The sequence below is a fragment of the Akebia trifoliata genome, chromosome 6 (assembly GCF_017979445.1).
Source record: "Akebia trifoliata isolate Shusen 1 chromosome 6, ASM1797944v1, whole genome shotgun sequence".
Classification (NCBI taxonomy): Eukaryota; Viridiplantae; Streptophyta; class Magnoliopsida; order Ranunculales; family Lardizabalaceae; genus Akebia; species Akebia trifoliata.
This window is the reverse complement of record NC_141380.1, coordinates 5052176-5075236: the sequence shown is the minus strand read 5'-3', so window position 1 is coordinate 5075236 and position 23061 is coordinate 5052176. Positions and strand designations below refer to the sequence as shown.

The window sequence follows — 23061 nt, the reverse complement described above, 5'->3', positions numbered from 1 at the left end:
AATTAATTTGAAAATATTCAAAAGAACAATACGTAGACTCAATAACATGAAACTTAACTTTGAATAGAGTGGAATGGAGGAATAAAATTTATCTACCCATTCAGAACCTTTTGGATAAAGCTTTGTTGTTAGTGGTGTTGTTATTCCGATGATTTTTTAGTGTCCCTTTCCTACTACCAAAAAGAATTGAAGAAGTTTAAGTACTAGAGATTCTATTACCACACTAATTTTCATTTTGTGCATTGAAATAGGGAAATTTCAAGTTCGGTACACTGCTCATTTTTATTCTCAAAACATGTATTTCTTGTGAATTTGTCTATGAATTCATTGATAAAAAACCTATCAATTTTATCATATCAACGATCTCATTGATAATTTATCAACAGATTCGTTAATTATAAAAATAACAAATTCATCGAAAAAACATGTTTTGAGAATTAAATGGAATAGTGTAATAAAATCGGAATTTTGTCATAAATTGCACGTATTTGAGAAAATCTAATGATATGCATGCAGTTGATGGGGGCAAAGGCACAAGATTACAGATCTTTGTCTTTGCGTATCCCGAAGAAAATCAATGATTTTGTGCCTTGCTACGTCAACGGTGTACAGACGGCGTATGGTTTACGGCGTGCATTCATCACGAGTCTTTGGAAAATAAGGACACATCGTGGGTTGTCGTTAGTAAAAGTTGTTGTGGCAATAGAAGCTATCTTTCATTAAACGAAGGGAAAGTCCAGTAAACAGTTATTTTTTCAAAAAGGGTTGAATATGTTCAACGCTTGGTAAGTCGTTGCTTGGCCTTGTCCTTATTATCTGACACTGACAGGGACCAGCAACACAATCTGCAATGAAGAATGGGGGTTATTTTATAATAATTTTAGAAATATGGGTTTTATCTGTCATTTTCATAAATAAAAGGGACAAGTTCGTAACTCAAACCTAATAAAGAGGCCATGGGATTTTCGATTTGCGGGCAAAGACACTCTTTTGTAATTTATCGCACACTGTTCAGTTGCGAAGTACTCTTTTTTTTTTCTCTCTCTCTCTCTCTCTATGTTCTTCTGATCCCTTGAAAAGGTTATAAACAGTAGAGTAGAGTTCTTCGTCTCTTTCGCATTTTCTCTCTTTAAAGCTGGTTCTCTACAGATATGGTTAGGGTTTCGGCTTCTCTCAGCGAAACTTTCTTCATTTTCAGATTTTCTGTAGCTCTCTGATGCGAACTATAATAGGCTCTCTTCGTTGAGAGAGATAGAGAGCCATCATTACAAGTGAAAAACTGGAATTTTCGCGATCTTTTTCTTATGAAATTTGGTGTGATTGTATCAAAACGAGGATCTTAGGAGTTTTTCTCTGCCAATCGAAGCTCGAATCGTAGAAATCGAGGTAGGAACGAGAGTGGAGGATTGAAATAGGTTTTCCTGAGGTTTTTGTGGCTAATTGGAGTTGAAATTTCTGGATTTTAGTTGTAGTTTTGATAAACAAAGGATTTGCATGCGAAATCAGTAAGAAGCTTTGGAAAAAAACGTGTTTTCTCCATTAAAAAGCTCTTTTTGGAGCAGTTCAATTTTTTCTGTCGCAAAGAAGCCTCTCTCTCTACTTGGCAGAAACTTGTTCGATCTTTTTTACTGAATAAGGTCGAGGTGTTAATCTTCAAAAGGTGTTTTTAACGCCTGTTTTTCCCTTATCTTACAAAAAACGGAGTTTACGAGAGAGAATCTATGGGCGAAACAACCAGATAGAAAGTAGTTCATAATTTCTACTTCTGTCTCTTTCTTCTCCTCGTCAGAAGATTCCGAGTTTGTGTGTCAGAAATGGCGATGGCCGTCGCACCACACAGAGAGAGCAGCAGCGGAAGCATCAACAAGCATCTGTTAGACAGTGGGAAGTATGTTAGATACACGGCCGAGCAGGTCGAAGCTCTCGAACGCGTCTACGCAGAGTGTCCGAAGCCGAGTTCGATGCGTCGGCAGCAACTCGTCCGCGAGTGTCCAACTCTATCCAACATTGAACCCAAGCAGATCAAAGTCTGGTTTCAAAATCGCAGGTAGGAGTTTTCTTTCTTTCTTTTTTTCTAAATGGGCGATTTTTTTTTTTTTTTTTTTGGGGGGGGGGGGGGGGGTGGTTTGAGTGTTTTATTCACTGAGGAGCTCCGGATTCGTGTTCTTAGGGAAAAAATGTTTTTTCCCCCTTTGAATCGATCTGTTTTAGCTTCTTTGAAGAACCAACATAAGATTGAAATTTTTTATTTTATTTTCATGAGAATCAGTTTTTTTTTTTTTTTTTTCTCTTAAAAAATGAGAGATATTTCAGAGAAAAATAGAAACTATAACGAGAGCTCCTTCATACTTTTGGGCAAAATATCACTCTTGAAAATCAGAAGCGAATCCCAGTTCGAATCTGCTTTTACAGAAAACGAAATATAACTTGTTTTGGGATTCGGTTTGTTTTTTCCCCCTTCGATTCAGGCCTACTTAATGTCAGAAAGAAATCTGGGTTGGAAGATATGATGGTTGTTTTATTTTTCTTACAGATGCCGCGAGAAGCAGAGGAAAGAGGCTTCTCGACTTCAGACTGTAAACAGGAAGCTGACTGCAATGAACAAGCTGTTAATGGAAGAAAACGATCGTCTTCAAAAACAGGTGTCGCAGCTAGTTTACGACAATGGGTACATGCGGCAGCAATTGCAAAACGTAAATTGATTTCCTTCTTCATCAACAATTCCCTTCGTTTTTTCCTTTTTAATCTAGTAATTTTCTTCTTTTTAAAGTTCATTTACATCATTTACAAGGCCATTAAAGGTCTGGGTGGGAAGCTGTCGATGCATTTAAGAGGAATTTATGGGTTGATCCTTGCTGGGATTTGTTATATATTATAATTAGTGGTATTTAGTGCACACTTTTCAGCATCAGAGTGCCATCCTGTAGTTTGGTTTCTTGTGGAAAAAAAAAAGACATGATTTTTATGTTTTGCCCATCTTCACTCCTATATTTGTACTACATCCTTGAAAAAATTTATCCAAAGAGATTTAGAAATTATGAATAATTTTCAATTTGGGAGAAATTAGAATTTCACACCTTTACCTATTATGGGATTAAGGAACTAGATTGTCATGTTGGGTTTTCAAATTTATTGACAATTTGTTGCTGGTCTATTTTGTATGGACGATCCTCTCTTTCATTATAGTAGTTTATACTTTCTGTTAGGCTGTGGCTTCCTTTTCTAATAAATTTTTAATTCTTCTTTTGTAGGCTTCTGCAGCAACTACTGACGCAAGCTGTGAGTCCGTGGTTACCACTCCTCAGCATCCTCTAAGAGATGCAAATAATCCTGCTGGGTAATTTTCATACCATGAAACAAATCTTTTGAATGATAACATTCTCTATATTGCTTTTTTTTTTTTTTTTTTTCTGATATTTGTTTTGTTTACGTCTTTGACAGACTCCTCTCAATCGCAGAGGAAACCTTGGCAGAGTTCCTTTCTAAGGCTACAGGAACTGCTGTCGATTGGGTCCAGATGCCTGGGATGAAGGTTTTTTTGTCGTCACTCACTTCCTTCTTTTATTTCAATAACCATTTAATTTTTTTAATCCTCATAAATATATGTAAAAAATTGTTATATTTTGGTTTTACTTTTCTATTGTGTAATTTACCCCGCTTTGTAATTTAAGCTTTCTAATTGTTCGATTTTGTGATCAGCCTGGTCCAGATTCGGTTGGGATTGTTGCCATTTCACACAGTTGTAGTGGAGTAGCAGCACGAGCTTGCGGTCTAGTAAGTTTAGAACCTACAAAGGTAAGCTTTGGTATTTATCAAACTGAATCGATTTGTTCTTGATGGAGTTGAAAATATGCATTTGAGTATTGTTAATCGTCCATATATTAACATCAGTTTTCTAGAGCAAGGTTTAAAATATTGTATCAAATGAATGTTTCTTTAAACAACAAAACCGATACCATATTGGCATAATCCGATACATTCCCGAATCATTCAATGTTTTGTATTAGTCTTGGCTGATATATTCCAATATTTTGAACCATGTTCCAGTATTAATGTGCTTTTCCTAAGGGTTAACTGAAATCAGCTTAAACGAATTTCTTTCAATTTGAAAATTCCAAGGTTGTCTCCATCAATTCATTGTCGTTGTTTTGGTTTACTCTAGATAACTAGTACTTAATTGTCTTGACAGATTGCGGAGATCCTCAAAGATCGTCCATCTTGGTTCCGAGATTGCCGGAGCCTTCAAGTCTTTACTGTCTTTCCTGCTGGAAATGGAGGGACGATTGAACTGATATACATGCAGGTGAGTAAGAGAAGCTAATAATATTACTCGTTTTTCCGAGTTTTTTTGACTTACCATAGTACCATTTTAGAATCTTTGCGTTTTCATTCCCATCCACATGAATCACCTGACCCAATTTTACTTTCAGATGTATGCTCCAACGACACTAGCTCCTGCTCGTGACTTTTGGACTTTGAGATACACTACAACTTTAGAAGATGGCAGTCTTGTGGTATGTAATTATTTCTTGACTTATACTCTGCTGATTAGATGGGATCCATTAGCTGGTTCTTCAAGGAGGTCTTATATGCCAAAACAGACCAAATCGGGATTTTTCTGTTCATGCAAATATTTTTTTTTCCTAAAATGGTCTCATTGTTCCATTGGAGTTTTTTTATACCAAAACTGGTGCATGGTTCTATTGGGGTTTCTGAATGTTAACTTGGTATTCTACACCAATTCTAATCATTAACTTGTTTTTTACTTGTATCTCAAGGTCTGTGAGAGATCACTGTCTAGTTCCGGTGCAGGCCCGAATGCGTCTGCTGCTTCCCAATTCATAAGGGCTGAGGTACTGCCCAGTGGTTATTTAATTCGGCCGTGTGAGGGAGGGGGGTCAATCATTCACATTGTCGACCACTTGGATCTTGAGGTTTGACTTCTGCGGCTAGCTTTCTAAATCCACTTTCATTAATCAGCTACTGACCTCTCCCATTCTTTATTCAGGCATGGAGTGTGCCTGAGGTGTTGCGGCCACTTTATCAATCATCCAAAGTTGTAGCTCAGAAAATGACAATTGCGGTAAGCAGTGAAATTATTATGGTGTTGTGAACCTGGGAAATGTACTAGATTATGCTTCTGTCGTGAACTTGTACAATGGTTCCAAGGTTCAACATCCTCAAATGTACCCTTATCCGTACTATGCATGTGGCCACCAACTAATTGTTCTTTTTACACCCAAAGCACCAAAAAAAATTTAACTAAAAGGGAACTGACTAAATATTTTCTTCAAAGGCACTGTGCCACATCAGACAAATTGCTCAGGAGACGAGTGGTGAAGTGGTCTATAGTTTGGGTAGGCAGCCGGCTGTTCTGCGAACTTTTAGTCAAAGATTGAGCAGGTGATCTCCATAATTCATTTTGTTGTTCCTTCTCAATTACTCTTACGAATATTTACATAATACACACAAAAATATATACATTGACCGATCAAAAAATAAAAATAAATAAATATATATATATACATTTCTGCATGTGTATGTATGATATGTGTGTATGCTATGGATCTTATAAGTTTATCTTCATTTTTTTTTTTTTTGGTTAATTGTTATAGGGGATTCAATGCTGCAATCAATGGATTCAACGATGACGGATGGTCATTGATGAACTGTGATGGTGCTGAAGATGTAATCATTGCTGTTAACTCAAAGAACATGGGCGCCAGTGCCAATCCGAATAATGCACTCCCGTTGCCTGGAGGTGTCCTTTGTGTGAAGGCATCCATGCTACTCCAAGTGAGTAAACCTATCATTATAATGACCGAACTCTTTCATTGGTGAGAATGTACCATTTTTAATTGTGTTTATTGGATTACCTACTCTTTCAATGTTTCCTTGGACTATTGAATCTCTGAATAAATATGACTGAATAGAATATGAAAAGCCGTTTTCAGAAATATTTTAATGTGCTCAGAACCCAGCCAAATCACCCACTTCGGCTTGTATGTGCAATCATTTTTCAACTATATGAGTGGTTAATTTTTTGTAACCAGTTTAGTTATAATTGGTGAATGTCGCCTTGACTTGCCAATTCTGTACTCCAATGTAACAGTGACACGAACACACGTGGCAGTATCTATCACAGGTTTGTGATGTCTGATGCGATACCTTAAGGCACTGAATCTTTGTTCAGCCAACATTTTTGGACATTAATATAACTTCTCTTCTTGATTGTCACAGTCAAACCAGCATTGTGGATAACATTCTAGTGGGTCAACTTATTCTGAATGGGTTCCTGGAAATAAGTTCAAATTCTACTTTTCATAATGTTGTTGAAATTTATGTTCAATTTTCCAAGTCAAACTGGAATATCTAGTATGCAATTCTAGGTGACATCTTGTTAGTAATCACGAATTTCATATTGAATTTAAGTAAGTATGATCTGCTAGGTTATGAACTTACCATGGTGTTTTTTCCTGTCATCAGAATGTTCCTCCTGCATTGCTGGTGCGGTTCCTGAGGGAGCACCGGTCTGAATGGGCTGATTACAACGTGGATGCCTATTCTGCTGCATCGGTGAAAGCTGGCTCTTATGCCTTCCCAGGATTGAGGCCCACCAGGTTCTCTGGGAGCCAAATCATCATGCCACTTGGTCACACGGTGGAACACGAAGAGGTCTGCTAATGCTCCCTCTTTCTCTCTCTCTCTCTCTCTCCAGTCTACATGCATATTGATGGATGATAAGAATATTCTTCAATGGAAATATTGAGAATATTACCAGTCAAAAAGAATGGAGAATATCTAGGCTTACTAAACCATAGATGTTTCTATGGTACCAAAAGTTTTAAGAATTCTTCAATTCATTTTCATGGACGAAGAGCCCCCTCCTCCCCCTCCCCCAACCCCAACACATAATGTGCTTGAGAAAATCTTTGGAGTATCACTTTCACCATCAATTGATAGAAGATGTGATTAATGTTTTTTTCCAAAATTCTTCCATAAAAGGGCCTTTCTGTTCCTATTTTTGAAAAGAAAGACAGTTCTTTTTGTTTAGTTAGCGGGAAGTTTCAACAGATCTGAGAGGATAAAGGCTGTTAATGTTTTCATGTATTCATATTTGTCCTATATATTTATCCAGTTTGCACTTAATCTTCTTATTTCTTGTTGGTGAATATTCCAGCTTCTTGAAGTAATTCGACTCGAAGGCCACGCTCTAACTCAAGACGAGGCTGTTCTATCCAGGGATATTCATCTCTTGCAGGTTTCTCTTCAAAATCTCAGTGAATCTGTTATATTTATTAGCTTGAAAGTTTAAAAAAAGTTTTTTTGTTTTTACTGAAGACTTGGATCATTTGTCTTGCAATCATGACTCCGACTCATAAATCATGTACTTGGTTGAGTCATATGCTTGTGACTTGGTTATTTAAATTTTTTTTTTTAAATAGAGAAAATGTTATAAGGAGAGAAAAAAATGTATGAAAAATCTTAGCCACTATTTAATCTTTGCAGTTAGAAACAGACACCCGATATTGATTTCTTATACTTCTAATTGGTTTGATGTTGCAGATTTGTAGTGGAGTTGATGAAAATGCAGTGGGAGCCTGCTCCGAACTTGTTTTTGCTCCTATCGATGAAATGTTCCCAGATGATGCTCCACTGCTACCCTCTGGGTTTCGGATCATACCACTGGATTCAAAAACAGTTGAGTTTAAAACGTCTCAATCCACATTTTTCTTTCTCGTTGTTATGATTTCTTATTTCTTGAAGACAATCATTTCCCAATAATCTAAGACACGTGCGTTGACATAAGGTCCTCTAACTAGAGTTGGCAAAATAGAATCTGTCTTGCCTTCTCTATATTTAGGAGTTTGACTTGACTGAGCCAGCGATTCCTTTATTTAGTAGAAGTTTTTTACGAAGTTGGCCTTGGACTTTATAAAAGACCAGCATCATGACTGATTGTATAAAATGGCAATCTGGGCTTGGTCCAGCTAAACCAAGCAATTCAGCGTACTCAAGTCTCCTGTATGGGAAAATTGGCATTCTGATGACGGACCAGTTCTTAATGAGTAACAGACCTCATTAGCTTGGCTAATACCTGAAAAGGTATTTGGGTCCTGTCTGTATCCTTGCTGAATGACATTTCAAATGTTGAAAACTGCCATCCTAATGATAAACATATCTTTCGGGTAGCGGTTCTTTGAGGAAAAAAGAAGTTACTTTTATTCTTTTGTCCATATGACATGGGTTGTATTATAGAAGTCCTCCAACATTAACTATATAGCTGCTTCAAGTTTAATGAGTCGAAATGTAAATTTTGATTCTTTTGTCAACAAATTTGATTGGTTGATTTTGTAAACTGACAGACGGATCAATCCCTTTCCTTTATAAACACTTAAGACAGTTAACACCTTATCTGCTATTTTATCCATTTTAGACCTTCAGAATTTTTTAGCAAAGAGATTATGCAAATATTTTTGCCTCCAAAACTAATGCTTGTTTTTTACAGTGTGAAACATCCGCACATCGGACATTGGATCTAGCGTCCAGCCTTGAAGTCGGCCCAACCACAATTCGGGCTGCTGGAGACACATCTCCAAATAACTATAACATGCGCTCGGTGTTGACCATTGCCTTCCAATTTCCGTTCGAGCCCCATCTTCAGGACAGTGTTGCTTCCATGGCTCGACAGTATGTCCGCAGTGTAATTTCCTCCGTGCAGAGGGTTGCCATGGCCATATCTCCGTCTGGACTTGGCCCTCACGCAGGGCCAAAGCTCTCTGCAGGTTCTCCTGAAGCTCTTACGCTCGCTCACTGGATCTGCCAAAGCTATAGGCAAGTTGTACAAACCAGCCTAGTTGGCCTTGCTCACAATCCTCTCTTGCTACTAAAATTGACTTTTTTTTTCCGTTCCCCTATTTGTTCTCAGTTACCACATAGGGGCAGAATTGCTGAGATCTGATGGAGAAGGAGGTGACACGATGTTGAAAGAGCTCTGGCACCATCCAGATGCAATATTATGCTGCTCTTTGAAGGTCTGGTTTCTGCAAAACCTAACTGATTCTTATTAAAGAATTATTTAGCTAAACTCCTAGATCAGTGAGAGATAATATTGCGTTTTTGTTGATTTGCAGTCGTTACCAGTTTTTACATTTGCCAACCAAGCTGGACTAGACATGCTGGAGACCACTCTAGTGGCTCTACAGGACATTACACTAGACAAGATATTCGATGAATCCGGGAGGAAGTCATTGTGCTCCGACTTTGCCAAGATAATGCAACAGGTAATCTTATCAAGTAAAATGCTGAATCAACTTCCTTTGACATTGCGCAAAAATCCATTGACTTATCTCAAGGAAAAAAATCAATGATTTTTTGCACACTGCCATGTCAGCAGAGTGTTGTACACAATGTTTCTCCACGCCACGGATAATTGCTGGGTCATTTTTCTTTCCTGAATACAAATAACAATTGTTTTTGTTTGCAGGGATTTGCTTATCTACCAGCTGGAATTTGTGTGTCAACAATGGGGCGCCACATATCATTCGAACAGGCCGTTGCTTGGAAAGTCCTCGCAGAAGAGAGCACACTTCACTGCCTTGCCTTTACTTTCATCAACTGGTCTTTTGTGTAGTTATTAATTATCATTCCCAACCCCAAACAGAAAAATAGAAAGAAAAAAAAAGTTTTTCATTAAAATATTCATGTTTTCATATTGTTAATTTAGTTATAAAAATTAAAATGGGTTCAAATCTTTATTAGAAGAAAGTTGAGAGTTGGTATGTCAATGCGGCCTTGAAATTTTTTATTTTATTTCATTTCTACACAAGAAAGAGAAAAGAAAAGAAAAGAAAACAGGTGTTCAGTTCAGTGAGGACTTCAAGGTAGTACACTACTTTATACACGCTAGCGTATTCTGAAGGCAAAGAGATTTAGGTGGTGTTTACTTATGAAGGAAAGCTTACAAGAAGACAGTAGTGGCAAAGAGTGTCTGTACCTACATTACGTAATCTTCCTTGGAAGTAGCTTCCATTTATCAGTCTGTTTTGTTGTGTTCTTTGGTCAAACATTTCCCCTGACATACATACTGATACTTGTTGTAAATGGGAAGTGGATTGTACGGACAGTCGATCCTATATGCCTGACGCGCATGCAGGGGTGGATATGAAATTATGAATGGGTTGGGATCTTAACTTCTTTAACCTGAAACATTTTTTGACCAATTTTTCCTCTTCGAAATATCAGAAAAGAGGGGAGGGGGGGAATGGTGAGAACATATACGGATGGCTATGGTTTTACAAATGCTCCAATAATAGACCTTTATGGTGTGGAAAGTTAAAGTTTAGGAGGATCCAAACATATCCCCACCCTTCCGGATCTATGCTGGCCCTTTTTAGAACAATTTACTCATGTATCTTTTAGAATAATTTATAATTATATTATCAATGTTTTTATAGATGATATATTATTATTATTTTTTTTCCCACATAAGATAAAACACATTGTAGTTTTATGTGTATATGGATCCTGATCTTATATATATATATATATATTAAGAACCAAAAATGATGGGTACCCGCGGTTTTTGGTGATCCTAATTCCGGTTCCGCTAGTTTTAAAATCAAAATTGGAACCAAAAAAATTATTATGGTTCTAGTTCTAAAAATATTTGAAATTGAATCAAAACCAACCCATTGACACCCCTAATTTTGATAGTAGATTCTTTTTTTTTTTTTTTTAACTTTTTTGATAACCGGGTATCCTTGTAGACAGTGGACTGGATCCATATTTAGACTATACCCAATTCAGAGATTATGGTCTTGTCCAATGACTAGTCTCGAGGCACGTGTAATGCCCGCACATTCACACGTACCAGGTAAGTGAGGGTGTACTCTCGCGGGTGTCAGGGTGCCTCCTAAAGAATTAATGCTCACATTGGATATCAAACTCACGACCTACGGGCATTAACTGCCTTTCTCTTAGTATTTTTTATTTTTTTCATCATTTTGTCAGCACGAGCTTCAAAATTGATCCATGGATGCATTCCACATTCGTAATGAAACATATTCAAACCTAATACCTAGAAACGGCCGTTGTAGATGGTTTTGGAATTATTATTCACCATACGTGGGTAGGACCATAATTAACAATTCTTCGAATCATTCATGAATTACAGGCAAATTTTTTGAATAATATAAAAATCAATTAAATCTTTCATGCAATTCAACTCCGGAAAATTAACAAATTTTAATTCTTCATTGAATAATTTATGATTTATTTATTTTTCAATTAAATAATTCAAAAACAAACATTGTGCAAAGAAGGGTAAAAAAACACTAGACATGGTAATATTTTTTTTTACTCCCCCCACACTTAGAAGATTCACAATTAGACAATTATGAACCATCATCCAAGCCCAAGATGGAAAAGGTCAATTTTCCCCTCTTTTTTTTTTTTTTTTCTCTCTTGTTATGAAAGATTAATGCTAGAGTAACCTCAGTGAGGGACATCTTGATGGGGTGGCGTGCATGTCCGTAGATGTATTTTTGTTGAGATACACAAAAAATGCATCTATAGGCATACACACGTCATCACGTCTAGATGTCCCTGATGGGTCATTCCAACGCGTCTTAGAAATACCCCTCCACATTTTAATCAATATTAGAGATACTCATTTGTTTTCAAACTGATGACATGACTCTTTGACTTAGGTATTTTCTCATAGATTAACATAAAATGACCTAAATACCCTTCTATTAAAATCTGGGCTCATAGCTCGTGGTTACAATGCCCTTCTCTTCAAAACAAACTCTGGAGTTCTTCGTTTTCCTCTGCAACTTTGTACTGTTTCCTTCCCCATAAAATAAGAATCAGAAACAAAAAAATAATAATAATAATCCATGGGGGGTGTGAGTGGGAGAAGACCAATATTTATTGCGTTGGTGTTGTTTATGATTTTTGGATTCTCTGTCTACTTCAGACTATGGTCCATCGATTCTGACTTCTCTTCTGAAGAACGTGATCTCATCAGGTACCTCTCTCTAAAAATTCATTTTTTTTCTTGAATCCATAAAAAACTAATCAATAAAAAATCAATCTTGATTCCATCTACTCTTCCAATCTTGCAGAAGACAATTCGATCTTGCTAATAAAGAAGCTATGGATGAATCTGCAGAGTGGAGACTGAAATATGATGAAGAGTTAGAGAGAACTACTAAGTGTGTCAAGGAACTCAGTCAGGTTTCCTTTCTTGTCTTCCTTTTCTATTGTTAATTACTTATATTGTATTTCGGATTTCTTGTTTCTTTAGTTATAAAATTTTAGTTTCGATTCTAAAATTGGGTTTCCTTTATTCCTTTACAATTGCCCTACTTTACTGCCATAATTTAGAATACATGGGAATTGTTCTTGATTCTGCAAATTTTTTTAAGGTATTTCATTTGCTTCTCTTTGATGAAAAGTTTCTAGATTTGAAAATGGTTGTTGGTATGAATATGATCATTGGGTTGTACCCCATTGACGAAGAGGTCGCCCACTTATTTGAAAATCTGGGCTTCTAAGATGTTTTTAATTCAGCCACAAAACACTTGTGTACCAATACAAAGGGCACTCTAATTAAAAGATACCATGTCAGAGAATTTTTGTTTTTTTTTATATATTGCGGGTATCCCCACCCTTTGGGCGGGACTAATCCCAGTCACACGCACCGCCCCCTTGGAAAGTCATACGTGCAACAGGTTGAGTCACGGGTCAGCTGACCCAGGAGGGTGGCCCCAATGAATTCATAGCTTTGTGGGGTTTCGAACACTTGACCTACCCTTCCCGAGGAGCTTATCAAGGCTCAGCTTGCCACTAGTCCAACCCCTTGGGGTTTCCATGTCAGAGACATTTACACGGCTATAACAGGAAAAAAATCAAATGTAATTGTCATTTTTCTGGTAATATTTTCGTAAATATTTGTAGGGGTAGGGTGTATTTGGTTGAAATGATGTTTCTACGACAACGCCTTATCCCAAAGATTTGGGTGCAACGATAATTCTGCATGAATTGATTCAGCTGACATAAAGGTGAAAAACACTCGTTGCAATATAATGAGGTAAAAAAAATTGTAATTATTTGCTTTTTGGAGAACAAATAATCCACATCACATAATCTAATACCAAACAACAATATCCATTACATATGTTAGAATTAATGCATTCAGAGTTACTATTGCAGCATAACGTGCTTTTGCACTTCTATATATATATATTTCTGTTAATCTAGATATTTACCCTACATCTATATTTTTAATGAGGGGAAGGGATAACCAGAAACAAGAGGAGGTGAGCAGACCTACCAACTATAGGAGGAAAGATTGAAGGGAAAATAAAATTGAAATAGTCAAAGCTTTCTCTCGCACTCCTTACAAACCAACTCCCATCTGAACAGAATTTTTTTGAAGAAGACACTTTTAAACCCTTGAACAGTTGAATGTCTTAAACCCAAATAAAATAAATCTAGCGATTCAATTAATAACTTTCTGGATAGTTTGTTCCTTCTTGTCAAACACATGACTGGAAAATTCCAAAGTTCAGGACGTTACTGCCTATGTGCCACGCATACATCACAAGTATGTAGCCCAGCTTCACTTCTTTAGTGTTCCTCAATAACTTCATGGATTTATCAGTTTATTCTGGTTTGAATCATCATGCCTAAAAGTTCGGTGCTTACTAATCCACATTTTGATGCCAACGAACATGTTATGTTTAAGTTATAGTTGTTGTAGGGATGATTTCAGGTCTTCCTTGTTTCTGTATTATTTATTCCAAAAAAAAGAGGGTTAAATGCGTCGTTTTCCATAACAGGTTAAAGAAGCTCTTGAGAAAAAGATGAAGGAAGCTGATAGTATCAACAAGAAATTGTCCATGCTTCAAAAGGTGACTGGTTAATATCAATATACCTTGTGGTTCTCTTTGCTCTTTTTTTTTTTCTTCTCATTTTTGTTGTTTTACGGAGAGGTTATCCTTAAGCAAGGATGTAAGGTCTAGGTGTGTTTTACAGCTCTGCTTCCTCATAACCAATTCAACTTGGTACCGACTCAACCGGCGTTGCCATTATGTCTTCATGAAGTTTTGTACCTCTCTTGCTTCGCATACAAAAGTGGAATTTTTAGTTGCAATAAACTTCAAATAGTTATCCTTTTTCTTTATTCTTCCTGATTTCTTTGACAAGAGAACTTTTTTTTTTCCCACTTGTTTTTATTCGTATTAACTTACATCCAACTAGAAACTGTCTTTTTATTCTTATATTTACTGTATTACCATCAGGGGTGTCAATGGATACCTATTTAACAGAACCTATCCAGGAACTGATTGGATGGTTCTGGGTCCCTTTTATTTGAACCAATTAGAGTCGAATCTCTTGGAACCGAACCAATTGAGAACCAAAATCGATAGGAACTGATAAAACCCAAGAACTGGAACAGTTTAAAGAGAATTTTTTTTTACGGTTCCAGTTTTGGATCTGGTTCCATTGATTTGAGAACTGGAACTGAAACCGATAAGAACCAGAACCAACTTATTGACACCCCTAATTACTGTTACTCTAGGGAACAGAAATGAATTGGCTAATTTATACAGTATTTCGTTGGATTTTCCCGCCAGTCTACTAATCGTTCTTCTCATGTCATCAGGAAAACATTGATTTACTTGACCGGACAGAGTCCTTGACGCAGGAGCTCCAATCTGAGAAGTTGAAGTGCAGCCATTAATAGACTTAGATTATCATCAGATTTGATATTAGGTGAGCCCACAATACTATGACAGAAACACTTTCAGAACCAACTTTTAACGTGCCATCGGTAGGTTAGTGCTTCTTAAGCATGTTTTGTCAGGTTCACCCGAGACAAGTAATTCTGGATGGGGATGCATCCTTCCGTTTATGCTTCCACTATGAAATTGGATGTTAGCTCAAGAACAAGCATGTAAATCCTTTCAATTTTATGTGATAAATTTACGAAATTGGCATTGGAGTTACTTGATGTGAGAAAAGGATATGACCTTGGACAATCGGTTATATTTGAATTTCTTTGTTGAAATGACTGCTTATCATGCATGGAACTTAGGGCCTGTTTGGAAATAGAGTGGAGTTGCAACACCAATGAGTCATGGAATGTGAACTCCTAGTAGTTGCAGCTCGCAACACACCCAAGCAAGCCTAAAATTAGATACAGTTTTTATTTATTTATTTATGGACCATATAAGCCTCAGATGCAGATAAAGCGAGTTAATAACCGAGGAATGTTCGTGGGAAAATCGGGTATCATGTGAGGAGTAAACATGGTGCACCAATTCATCAAAATCCACGGGGCATCCTCCAATGCTTTTATGCACCTTATTTTTTCCTTCTCTTGGAAATTTTATGATGGACATGCTGGGTGTGGGCAGGTAAGTCCTACTCACTTATATCTGAGACAGACCACACATTTAGCTCTCCTATCGTGTCAACCTGATCATCGTTGCAAGTAAGCGATCTCTTCCTGGATGAATGCCATACTACCCTATATGCACTGTCTTGATTATGTGCTCAGGATGGCTTAAGAGAATTGAGGTTAATAATAGTTCACCCAATGACCATACAGCAAACACCAAAGGTTTGGATGAATAGATTGTCTGCTTTCTGAGGGACCATGCTGGAACCCTACCCAACTAGTTTTACGCCGAACCAAAGAAAAAAAAAAGTTAAGGTGTATTGTCATTTTTGAAAAGAGGAATGAGAAGTTGAGAAGATGATGAGGCTGCAAGGGAAGGGAGATTATAACAAATATTTTGGACACACTGTTTCAATAGTACTAGATGTGTCAAGAATTTGGAAGGTTTTTCTTCAAATATTTTCCACATTTAGGTGGGAGTCAAAAGAGTAAATACAGGGGAGGTATTTCAGCCTCCTCTTGTATGTTCAACCTTTCCATTTAGTGATGAAACTTTTTAGCAATTTGAAATATGGCAAAAATTTTGATACGTGAATGCTCGAGTTCTATTCGATTTCGAGTCGCAAAAATTCGATAAATGGAAAATATATGGTATATGCTTTATACATGTATTATTCGTCTCATTTTAAAATTTTGAAAACCAAAAATTCGATAATATGATAGTGGTGATGTTAATGGTGAAGGTGATACAGTGTTGGTAATGAGGGCATTGCAGTTATTCCTCCATTGATTTCTAAAGGAAGACCAAATTTAAGGGACAAAGCATTAGTTTGGACATTTGTCACCTAAGACAATGGATTCCTCCAAAGTTTTGAAGCATAGCGGCTTCAAAGTCGAATTTGTGTTCCACATTACAACTTACAAGTTTACACTTTACAACATACAAGTTTAGCATTTTTTTTACCGAGTTTTATAAAAAAAAGAAGTAAAAAAAATATAAAAAATAAGGTTTATATTCTCTATTTAATTTAAAATACTTAAATTATTCAAAATGATTCACTAATCAGGAGAATAATACTTTCATGTAAAAAAAAATTAGTGAATTAAACTGAGATTGCTAACAAGGGTCCAGCCATTAAATAACAGAGCTCCTATCGGCCCACCAACTTTTACTAAGAACAACCCAAGATGTGTGCTACTTATACATTGATATATACAGCCATCGCTTGCAAACTATTACGTCCTACCTCCCAGAGTCTACAAGGAAACATAAATATACTCACAAACGTATCTTTTGCCTGACTTATGTTACAAACACTGCTGTACCCATTCAGTCTTGATTCTTGTAGCTAAAACAGGAGAAAACAGTCTTCATGGAGAAGAGATTACATCTACTAAAGCAAAAACAGTTTAGTAAATAACAGCTTCTCTTTCACCGGTGGGATGCAAGAGACCAAAAATTTAAGAGAAAAGATGGTGCGGCGGTTAACCAGCTCATGAAGGCCAGGGCTGCGGCAGTCTCAAAACTCATACAGTGGTTCCCAGCACATTCATCGAGATCATTTCCTATGAGAACAGTAATGCCTGCAGATGCACACGCTGCCGCAAATGTTAACGTTGACGTGATCTGCAGTGGAAAAACACCCATTATGTAACCTTGTGGTGTTGGATTGCCAGTTTGATAATCCATGTGGGCCCAACGACCCTTAGAAAGATTTCATTTGAAATCTTACTAAGTTAGTCATGCTAGCTTGATTCATAAAGTAAGGTTTATTCAGTAACAAACTTGAAAAAGTAAGGGAGTTTTTGTAATAAAATTGCAACAGAGAGGTCCACCAGGTAAATCTCTCTACTAAGAATTGCCAACTATCTGTGCCGGTGTACAAGAACTCTATCAAAACTATTCAAACAATAGGTCAAAGGACGGGTTAAAAATCACAACTCTTGAAATCCAAAAGATGAAAAATGGACAAGTATATTTTGAGTTCTTGAATCTTGGCATATTGGAAGAAACTGGGCCAAGTTTAAAGTTTGTGAACCATGGTTTTTGCACAATTGCAAGGAATTCTGTATTAGGTTCTATAAATTCCCCAATGAGTAGCTGGACCACCCCATATCACCCTATATTTCTAAGAGGCATATTGAATATTTCTCTCTACAAAATGCTAGAACTAATCATAGTATTTCTTACCCCATCCCCAATGGTGAACAAAGTGACAACTCTGGAATTCCGCAAGCACCGACGCACTAGAAGAGCATATATACCAACAGTGGCTAGTGATAGACTCCACAAACTTTGCAAACCAACTGCTGCAACAAGGTAGCTGATACAACAAATACAAGGAAAACTTCTATGTTATGAAACAAGAAATACCATACAAGAAATTTTACTTCCAAATTCACAAACAAGATAACATATTACATCTCACAGTTCCAGAATCACAAAGGTATGTGCACTATTTGTGAAGGCTAAAGCCATTGTGTACGGTAGAATTTACCCTTTAGCTAAGGTAGTTGCGGAAATTTCCTTTTGATCGATCAAGAATGATAAACTATGAAGATTCAAATAGAGAAAACAAAATAGAACACGAGATTTACGTGGTTCGGCAAGATTGCCTACATTCACAGAGCAGTGATAATAATTCTTTACTGGTGACAACTACGAAAATGCAATACCATCTTAGGGTTTCTGAACTTGGAATATATACAGCGTCCTAGGGTGAAACACACGTTTTCTAAAGACGAAAATGCCCCCAGAAGTTGTACAGACGCCCAAAAATCCCAATCCTGGGTCCTCGCACCCCCGGCCCAAGATACACCCAAATATAACTCAAGTAAGGGCCATAAACCAGCAAAGGCATTGTAGGTCCTTAAAACTAGAGTATAGTCCTGATGGTGTGATCTCATAAAGATGACTAGTTGTGGCTGTGGGCACCATCTTGGCCGAGGCATGACACTTCCTTTGATGTTGGTGACGCTATACCCCTTTCTACAATCAAAACATCCAGGGAATTTCATATGTAGAAGCATTCATACCAACTACATTCTTTCTTTCCCTTTTTGATAAGTATGCCATTACAAGTGACTAGCTGTGTCTGTGAGCACCATCTTGCTCAAAGCATAACATTCCCTTTGAAGTTGGTGTCGCTGGATATGTCTATTTCTACCATCAAGACATACTGCAAATTTCAGGGGGAGCCCACATTCATATCAACTTACTTCATTCTTTTCATCATTATTTTCGGCGAGTATGGCCATTCCAAACTTCTACACTGTCATTTGCTCTGTCAACCCGTGTCCTAAACACAACCTCAACCGTAAATGGATTTTGATCACATGATATATCACTCACCATTTGCCAAAAGCTATAATATTGTATATCCACCACTTAAATCAGACAATTTCCATAATAACATAAAATCGGACTGCCAATATTGACAGTTCAATGGTTTCGACCATATATCCACAAACAATAACATATATTTACTTAACCTCAGTGTACAAACGAGATAATTCTAATGCTCGAGATAATTCTTATTGAACTTCATTTATTTTCTTTTTCTTTTTTTCGGTGAACAATCTCTTTCACTAAACCTAACTCAAAATTTCACCATACACTCTAGACCTAGGCTACCGGATTCGCTTTTGAAGAACCGAACCTCGAACCGGTTTGAGCCGAACAAGTTTGTGGTATGGCTCACTTTTGGTTCGTGAAAAAAAAAAGAAAGCAAATTTCAATGTTTTATCCTGTTTTTTTACACCCCTCCACATTTTAATAATATCTAAGACATCACCTAAATTTTCAAACTGATAGCATGCCCCCTTTGACCATAGTCTACACTAATTGACTGATGAAAATTGACCAAATACCCTCATCTTCAATCTGTAAATAAAAAAAATCAGAATTTTTCTTCCGAAGATCTACCATCTTTTTTACCCTACTCATCACTTCAACCTTCAAAGAACCTCATCTCTGTCTACCTGTCTGAACTGGGTTCATTCTTTATTGGCGAACCACAAATTGCAAACCAAACGAACACACAAATCAGGTAACATAGCTCTAGACCTTGATATTAGATTTTTGATCATCCAAGTGTAAATGCCTTCTGGATCAAAATGTAATGTACATGGTCAATCTCTGTGATATATAAGTCAATTAAATTGACATACAACATCAAGCTCAACGACAAAGAATCGAATTTAATAACGAGTCATCCATAACAGTTAAAGCCAATGTAGAAATGCTTAGAACATTAAAATATATATATTAAAAAATTATGAAATATAATAAGAGTAGAAAAGATTTTACCGAAAGGCCGTGACGGAGGAGAAATCGCTGGTGGAGACCATTACGCAAAGCGCTGCAATTGCAAATACAAATTGACTAAAACTTAAGGCAATGCCTACGGGAGTGCCGGGCAAGCCTTGCATGTCCTTCATCCTGACTATCAGAGCATTGACGGCACGATCAGTGAGAGGAGGAGCTTCTACTGGGTGCACCGAAGGATGACTCACATACATCGCTTTCGCAAAACTTCAATTTATAGCTCGATCATTTCTACAAATGTGGTTAACTGGTGATACTTAAAGGTTTATAATCTCGAGTGGGAATTATTCAAGTTGAAGTAATTTCCCCCAAATTCAGCTACCCAAAACGCTTTCTTTGATAATTTAACGAGTGAAAGAGGGGATTTGATCCTAGGTCTGTGGCATTACAGCCTCTTAGTCAAAGATACAAGCTTTGCATAGATTTGCAGCAAAAAGAGCCGCCCAAGTCCAAGATTAGGTGGAAATATAATAAACCCTAATTAAATTGATTTGGAGCAAAATGAAAAATAAAAATATCTTCGAAACTGAACACATATACGAGTATTGAACCCTAAGCTTACAGATTGTCGAGAGTGAGATGATCAACCCTCATTCAAAATCCTAAGTTCAGCAATTATCAGATAGATGAGAAACGAAACCGTAAACTTCGACTGATTTGGATATAATGAAGTAAAAAAATCTCCGACTCAGAACCTGACTTGATGAATTTTAAAGGAAAAAAAACAAGCTCAAATTCTCCTCATTTTTCTGAGATCTTCTCATCAATCGATCGACAGACCAAAAGAGATAAATCTCATCAAGAGAGAATACAGAGAGAAGAACAGTCTTGAGAGAGAGAAACAAACGGTCCTTTTTCGCAAATACGACTTGTCGCCCGAGTGCAGGAAAAAAGCGGATTCTGGGAAAGGCTTTGGTGGCAAGAATTGTTTCAAGATATTGATACCAGTCTCCTTGTTCAGCCACACGTGTCCTTTCGTTTAATTATAGTATTATTGTTTATGTTTGGTGACGTGTCATGATAGAAAGAGATTGTATCAACTCATACTGAAACAACTGCCCTTATCAAAGTTTCTTCTATTCACGACCAACTGTCAGTGAAATTAGTTTGTCATCTAACATGTCTCTTCTGTAGTTCTGGATGAAAACTCTCCGACATTAAACAAACCAATCAATCACGCATCTTGACGGTTGGGCCCATGGGATCTTTCTTGTATACAAGCAGGGTGGACGTAGATTGGTGCACCTTAAAATTATAAGAAAAATAATAGAAGAGTAGGACTAGCCGGACTAAGTTAGTAAGGAAAAAGGCCTTACTAAGATTCTTCAAAATGAAAACCTAGAGATTCGTAACAAATCTTGAGGTTTTTTCTTTTTTTTTTTTACTGTGGTTGAGCCTTAGCCTTTTTTTTTTTTTTGCCTTACTACCTTAGTCAGAAAGTGTTTGTGTAAGAAAAAATCGACACTAATGCTTGAGAGATTATATTGGCACACTAAGCCCAACAATTCTTTTGAAATTAAATGGTTGTTATAAGTAAAAATTGATGTGTTGATAGAATTATTATTATTTATTTTGTGGGTCCTATTAATATGACTCGTCATGTGGCATACTCAATCAACTCCCTGACGTGATAGATTCGGGAATCGTATATCTATATGCATCGGGATACACGATTGCACTTCCCCATACAATGTGTATCCCGAGGGTGTTGTATATCTTGAGATGTACAGATCGATAGTTCTTGAACTTGTCCACTTCAGGCATTTGATTGAGTGTGACACCTAGCAAGTCATATTATCACGATTCTTTATTTTTTTTGTGGGGGAACACACTACTTTGCAAGGCATACCTTTCACGTTCGTGACAAATTCTCGTTCATTTTTATCTCTACTTTAAAAATTGGTGAATGATCTCCAAGTAACTTACTCCACTCTTTTTGTCAATATCTTACTAGTCTTGGATGTTTTAAGTGCCGGACTTCATACCATATTTGAAGACTTAAACTTCAAGCTCATATGGAGTTGTATCGCTTTATGCTTAGATCTATATTACACGATTTATTGGTTAGTGGGGTGAGTGGGTGCACCATTCAATGTTTTATTCAACGTGTTTTGTAAATTGAGATTTGAAGTTTTAGAATGAGATGATTTTTTGTGAAGATGATCTCTATAGTAAGGAGATCATGCATCATCAAAAAAAGAAAAAAAAAAAAAAAAAGTAGCCCATTCGAAAACTTCTAATCCCAATTTATTAGTTGAAGAATGGTAGATTGTTCATTTTTTGTAAACCACTTTTGATAGTGTTAGAAGTTTTTGAATAAATTAATTTTTGGTGAGGGTAATCTCTACACCTCTTTGGCAATCAAAACTAAGGAGTCAAATTTTATCTAACATGGGTTAAAAAGTTTTTCACATAAGACAAATTTCGATTCCAAAAAGAGAGAGAGAGATGAAGAGAATGATGGAAGTTCAAGTGGCATAATTAATTATTTCATATAAAAAAATGTTGTATTTCCACTATTTGATTCATCAAATTCCAGGAAAAATTCAACATACATCCATGCCAGCAATGTGAGAATCGATGTCAATTTTAATATTACTTCAGCATTTTTTTACTTTTTGTCCTTGTAACTTTAACAAGCATTTTTTGGTATCCTTATTTATATTTTTAGAAGGGGGGGGGGGGGGGGTAAGTTTTTTTTTTATGTAGAAAGTAAAGTCATGAGTTCAACTCCACATGACCCCCAACATAATATCAGAATACTCATCGTGAGTCTTCCCGTCCGAAGGACTCTCACTGGAAACAAATAAAGAATTCTATAAAATCAAAATTCGAACCACGGTATAATGAACTCTAACATGGGAATTGTGGCACTAAACAATTTTTAACTCCCTTGAATCACATAAAAGATGATCAAGGGATTTGATTGCGATTCAGTTTGATTAGGAAATAAATCAATGAAAAGTCGATGAAAGAAACCAAAAAATAAAGGAGATCTTGAGGTAAAATTAGCGGCAACCTTGTTATTTTGAAGATTGATTGATTCTTGTTAAACTAACATTGTGAATCTATCCTTGGAGGTGGAGGTGTACACTTTCTTTCCTTTGGACTTAAACCCATGACTGCAGTGTCGAGATTGCTATATGTCAACCAACTGTGTTATTGGTCTAAGCCCAAGGTGTAAGATTTTCACACCACATTCTTTTTAATGGGTAAGATGGACTTGAACCGACGACCTCAAAGTCGCTTTGCAATGTGTCAAACCAATTGAACTATGGGTCTAAGCCCATTTTTAACACCGCATTATCCTATAACAAATAAT

General features: G+C 36.7%; 2 protein-coding genes across 2 annotated transcripts; one reads left to right on the top strand and one right to left on the bottom strand.

The window, feature by feature from the left end:
- Positions 1-978: 978 nt before the first annotated feature.
- LOC147399805 (homeobox-leucine zipper protein REVOLUTA-like) lies at positions 979-15017 on the top strand. The gene is made up of 21 exons (XM_086445315.1): positions 979-2047; positions 2534-2693; positions 3252-3337; positions 3442-3532; positions 3700-3795; positions 4190-4303; positions 4431-4514; positions 4779-4934; positions 5009-5083; positions 5297-5403; positions 5616-5796; positions 6487-6675; positions 7181-7261; positions 7567-7701; positions 8510-8835; positions 8930-9035; positions 9135-9284; positions 9488-12031; positions 12129-12240; positions 13848-13919; positions 14675-15017. Exons 1-18 carry the CDS (start codon positions 1815-1817, stop codon positions 9632-9634), a joined length of 2517 nt encoding a protein of 838 aa, XP_086301441.1. The 5' UTR covers positions 979-1814; the 3' UTR covers positions 9635-12031; positions 12129-12240; positions 13848-13919; positions 14675-15017.
- Positions 15018-16472: 1455 nt separating this feature from the next.
- LOC147399804 (CASP-like protein 5A2) lies at positions 16473-20610 on the bottom strand. Its single transcript, XM_086445316.1, has 3 exons — positions 19722-20610; positions 17604-17736; positions 16473-17039 (listed from the first exon to the last, which is right to left on the bottom strand). The coding sequence occupies exons 1-3, from the start codon at positions 19931-19933 to the stop codon at positions 16845-16847; spliced, it is 540 nt and encodes a 179-aa protein (XP_086301442.1). The 5' UTR covers positions 19934-20610; the 3' UTR covers positions 16473-16844.
- Between the last annotated feature and the right edge of the window lie 2451 nt (positions 20611-23061).

What these genes read in the sequence shown, in the direction of transcription:
- LOC147399805 (XM_086445315.1), top strand. Translation starts at nt 1,815, where the DNA reads ATGGCGATGGCCGTCGCACCACACAGAGAGAGCAGCAGCGGAAGCATC. An exon ending in ACACGGTGGAACACGAAGAG is followed by an intron (nt 6,676 to 7,180) that starts GTCTGCTAATGC and finishes TGAATATTCCAG; the next exon opens with CTTCTTGAAGTAATTCGACT. An exon ending in GGGATATTCATCTCTTGCAG is followed by an intron (nt 7,262 to 7,566) that starts GTTTCTCTTCAA and finishes TTGATGTTGCAG; the next exon opens with ATTTGTAGTGGAGTTGATGA.
- LOC147399804 (XM_086445316.1), bottom strand. Translation starts at nt 19,933, where the DNA reads ATGTATGTGAGTCATCCTTCGGTGCACCCAGTAGAAGCTCCTCCTCTC. An exon ending in TCCTCCGTCACGGCCTTTCG is followed by an intron (nt 17,737 to 19,721) that starts GTAAAATCTTTT and finishes TTGTTGTATCAG; the next exon opens with CTACCTTGTTGCAGCAGTTG. An exon ending in TGTTCACCATTGGGGATGGG is followed by an intron (nt 17,040 to 17,603) that starts GTAAGAAATACT and finishes TTTCCACTGCAG; the next exon opens with ATCACGTCAACGTTAACATT.